This window comes from Triticum dicoccoides, chromosome 2B, assembly GCF_002162155.2.
Source record: "Triticum dicoccoides isolate Atlit2015 ecotype Zavitan chromosome 2B, WEW_v2.0, whole genome shotgun sequence".
Lineage (NCBI taxonomy): Eukaryota > Viridiplantae > Streptophyta > Magnoliopsida > Poales > Poaceae > Triticum > Triticum dicoccoides.
This window is the reverse complement of record NC_041383.1, coordinates 616,061,871-616,066,390: the sequence shown is the minus strand read 5'-3', so window position 1 is coordinate 616,066,390 and position 4,520 is coordinate 616,061,871. Positions and strand designations below refer to the sequence as shown.

General features: G+C 46.5%; 1 protein-coding gene across 1 annotated transcript; it reads right to left on the bottom strand.

Moving 5' to 3' along the window:
• Positions 1 to 248: 248 nt before the first annotated feature.
• Positions 249 to 4,189, bottom strand: LOC119365176 (E3 ubiquitin-protein ligase At1g12760-like). Its single transcript, XM_037630779.1, has 5 exons — positions 3,645 to 4,189; positions 3,078 to 3,197; positions 2,850 to 2,982; positions 2,516 to 2,680; positions 249 to 766 (listed from the first exon to the last, which is right to left on the bottom strand). Exons 1-5 carry the CDS (start codon positions 4,172 to 4,174, stop codon positions 590 to 592), a joined length of 1,125 nt encoding a protein of 374 aa, XP_037486676.1. The 5' UTR covers positions 4,175 to 4,189; the 3' UTR covers positions 249 to 589.
• Positions 4,190 to 4,520: the final 331 nt, after the last annotated feature.

Here is a 4,520-nt window from a genome sequence, read left to right as displayed (position 1 = left end):
GCCATAGCTGCACTGGAATGCCACATAAGCATGGGATACAGACCGAAGTGACTGTATTTGCACGAGATGACAAGTTATGTGACCATAATTCCGTATTTTAGAAGTTTTGTAACCAAACTGAACATCAAGCACAAGTTGTATGACTCCCGGTGATATTACCTCAAATTATAAGAGCAGCGGTCAAGAACAGCAACGCTGGAGGACAACCGCAATAAGTTACCACACATGACACATCATTGAGCAAAGCATTTTACAGCCTGGAACTATCCCTAGCTTTTTTCATCAGTTGTTCACTTGCTGTAACAAATCAAGTAAGAATTTTGCAAGCCCGATTTGACACAAACAGGTATGGGGATATAGTATGAATCGCTCAAACATAATTATACAGCCCACTGGGTAACTAAGCATATAGTCCGAACTGCAGAGATACACCTCAGAACTAATTCTGTAATATGGACATCACTTTAGTCACCTTTAAGACATGACATGGTTGACACTATCAGCACATTTGGGATACAAAAATTTACACCACATTAGCGAGGACTCAGGCGTGAAGTCGGAACCGATGGCATTCTCAAGTGGGATACATTTATACTTCCTCGCTTCCGCTGCTGCTGCCGCCCTTCCGGATACTGAACTTGCACAGGGGGCATGTTGCATTGATGTGCAGCCACTTGTCAATGCAGGCACAGTGGAAATGGTGGCCACAAGGGAGTTCCCGTAGTTCTGCACCATCGTCGTAGGCTGAAATGCAAATGCAGCACTCCTGCGTTGACAAGGTGAACAATGAATGGATGAATTCTTGTAATATCTCATAAAGCGTCATTTATGCAAACGATACAGCATGGTTATATCCTGTCGAAAGTTGGAAAAAAAATACAGGTAGCACAACAACAGAAAAGTAGTGCGGAATGATGCTGTATCCTGGCGTGCAAAGGTTTTACAGAAGCATGAATGCAGAGTTCCCTATCATGAGCCATACAACAAGCAAATGGTTTGATGCTCGTAGTTCTTACTGATGAAAACTGAAGTCATGCATGGCTAAGAGCATTTCTAACCGATCCCCTATAACCGGTTAGAGGAGGATAAATTCCGTTTTCCTCCTCTATCCGGCACCTAGCCAAACCCGTACAACCTTTAGTGCAGGAAAATTTATCCTCCTCGGCCTCCACCCGGCTGAGTAGAAGTTTCGGCCCCCTCACCCACTCCTGCGCCATCCCCACCCCACGCTGCATCGTCGCCGGCATTGCTGCGGCGACTACTCACCGCCTCCGCCGACACCCCACTGCCTCCCTTCGCCCTCGCCACCACCCTGCCCCAGTCCGAGCCGGTCGCCGGCTGTTGCCGCCACTGGAACCAAGCTCAAAAGCCGCCGTCGCATCAATCTCGTCACTGGAAAGCGGCTCGGATCTTCTTCCTCATAGCCTCACCGTGCACTGCTGACCATCTCAACGCCACATCGATCGCTCGTATCGGCTCAACATCGCCGGGGGCCTGTGACACCTCCGCCGCCTGTTGAGCAAGAGCATGATGCAAATAGGATACAAGGATTCCTTGCCGCGCAACACAGAATAGAGAACCGAGAAGTTCATACCCAGCTCCAAGATGATCTTGCTGAGCATCAATGGCATCTCCATAGCACTTCGTAGTTGTGCTTTTATCATGCTCTTTACTTCATTTGAACCCTTCCGTGTGTTTGAATTTGAATAATTTGGTTTCTAAACTATGAATTTGTAATATTCGTGAATTGTGTGAACCTTAATTATTATGTTTGGATTTAATATGCCTGCAAATATGTAGTTGAAATGTACTACTGCCTCCGTTCACTTTTGTAAGTCGTTTCAGACAACTCAAAATGGGCTGTTTTGCACATTGTCTAAAATGTCTTCAAGGTCTTATAAAAGTGAACAGAGGGGGTATGTAAAATAGATCTGGAAAGATTTGGCAAAAACAAAAACAGTTTTGCTAAAGCACATCTAGATGTGCTCTAAGTATTGCAAATCTAAGTCCTATGTCATTGATTTTACGTTCAGATTCGTGCAAACGTATTCTTTTGTCTTTTTTCTTTTTCTTTCTAGTTTGATTGAGTCACTTACATGTGCAATAACTAGGGCACATCTATACAGACCACAAAAAAAATGTACTCCGATAAGTTTAGGGAATTGGTTAGAAACGACCATTTTTTATAGGAGCAAAAGTACTCTTCTAAAGGATACTTTTAAGTTTACTCTTCTAGATTTTAGGAGATCAGTTAGAAATGCTCTAACATACTTTCCCAAACCAATAGCTAAGTGCACCAAAGCCAGGTATTTCATTTAGTATGAGCTGACTGAAACAGAATCATGGTTTTATTCCATCCTATTGATTGGGCATGATTCAGTCATGATAAATGATGAACCAACAATACTAAGTGAGATGGTCCAAAGTATAATCAAAGAGGTTCAGAGTTGCAGTACCTCATGCATTGTTAGGGCAAAGACATGCATAACCAAAAGACGAGAACATGAGAACTTACTGCATCTTCAGCTGCAAGTGCTTTCTCTATTGGTTGGTTCGTGCCACACTCTATCATTATTCCACCAGAAGACTCAGTGGCATCAGCGGAATCCTTTTCAGGTTCATCCATCCTACGGAATTTGTATTTCGGAATTTGGCGAATGTCATCTTCAGATGCTCCTTCCTGATTTTGATAGTATGGCAAAGAAAGGTTAACTAATAGCAAGATTGGCATATGAGTGTTAACTGCTCACAGTTAAATCTGTAGGAGAATCAACAGTATGACACAGAACTGAATCCTAGCAAGCATCTATATATTGTATCGCCGTATTTCACATACTTGAAAGCCATACCTGATCAGAGACAGCATACAGAATTGCTATAATGCAAGGGAGGCAGCAACAAACGGCAATACCAATAATGCAAGCCAGAGCGACACAGAAAACAACAAAGAACACATCAAACGCCAGGAAGACTATGCAAAGCCTGCAAAGCAAGACATAGAAAAACTTGTTTATGATACCGAACAGAAGAAATAAGGACAGTTGAAAAGTGGGATATCACTTCAAACATATATGTACCAGTATAGTTGAGGTGCATCACGGATAACCTCTTCACCCCCAGCAGATATCCAGTAAAATCCAATTATCCACCATATGAAGGAGAACATTGTATTCGCAGACTCCAGATGCTTTGCCAAACTGCCAGAGTAAACCACAATGATATAATCAGGTACTGTACAACTGAACAAGACATAATGGACTGCTGACACATGAACACTCTTACATGGAATCACGTAATGAACAATTATGCAGGCACAGCATGAATTCACCAACCGATGCAACACTAATAATAACTAGCATGTTTCTTCGAACTGAAGAAACAGGGAGATGCACAAAACGTGTTACAAAACAAGGAAGAAAAACTTATGCAATGGTCTGTCTTTCCTTGTAGAATGGAGCATAGGCACTATACCAACCAAAGTTATCACTACCGTGGCTACGGGCTACTTGACAAAAATTCATTTAGGAATTAAACTGTCATAAACCGGTTTTGCTGAACTTTCTAGGTAGCTTGAAACAACCAGGGTTGTGCCTAAACAGCTTAGAAATGTCCACTACTTGTACTTGTCAAATCCCTCCAATTACCTGACGTAATCTGTGTCGCGACCACGAAGATGGTGCTCGCTGGCATCCCCGTCGCTAGACGAGGACGAGCCGTCGCTGCCCCTCTCCTCGTCGGCGGGTGCTGGGGCCCCGCCGCGCTGGCTTCGGCGCATCCGGTACTCGACGGCGACGCAGACCATGTGGACGATGCACTGCAGGGCGTAGCCGGCGACCCAGGTCCGGAGCGGCATGGGGGATTTCTCGTTGCGGCTGAGCACGAGCACGACGGCGGCGACGGTGATGAACGAGATGTTCCAGAGGAGATCGAGCGCCACGACGGGGCGGGAGTAGGCCCAGTCCGCCTGCCGCTCCTCGAGGTGCTCGGCCGCCGCCTCCCGCACGAGCATCGACGGCTCCCGCATCGCCCGCCGCCCGCTGCGGCGCAGCAGGCGCGCGGTGCCGCGCAGCGACGGCCGGCGGAGCGCGTTGCCCCGGCGCTGGCCGCCGCTGCCGGCGCCGCCGCCGAGCAGCGGCGCCGAGTCAAGGAGCGCGTCGCCGCGGCTGCTGGACATCGAGGGAGGCCTGCGAGATCGAGAGAGGGGAAGAAGTCTATTTCCACGGGGGAAGGGAATTGGGATGGGTTGGAGACTGGAAGAGTCCTTTCTCGCTTTTCTCCCTTTTCCTCCCCCGGTTCTATGATGGGGAATGCGGGTTGGACCAGCTGTGGTTGATGATGTCACATTGCAGGCAGTTCGCTGCCGACGAAAAAAACTGGATAATGTATATCGCGTCGAGTAAATTTCAAAAAACCAATTTGTAATTTATTTTCACAGTGACAATGTGATTATTTTTGTGAACACAGTACAAATGTAAGCGCTCATGCATACACGCATACATTCACCCCTATGAACGCACACA

Coding starts and splice junctions, on each gene's coding strand:
- LOC119365176 (XM_037630779.1), bottom strand. CDS start 4,174: ATGTCCAGCAGCCGCGGCGACGCGCTCCTTGACTCGGCGCCGCTGCTC. Junction 2,983..3,077: donor GATGCACCTCAACTATACTG/GTACATATATGT, acceptor CTTGCTTTGCAG/GCTTTGCATAGTCTTCCTGG. Junction 767..2,515: donor CACTTGCAGCTGAAGATGCA/GTAAGTTCTCAT, acceptor TTGTCAACGCAG/GAGTGCTGCATTTGCATTTC.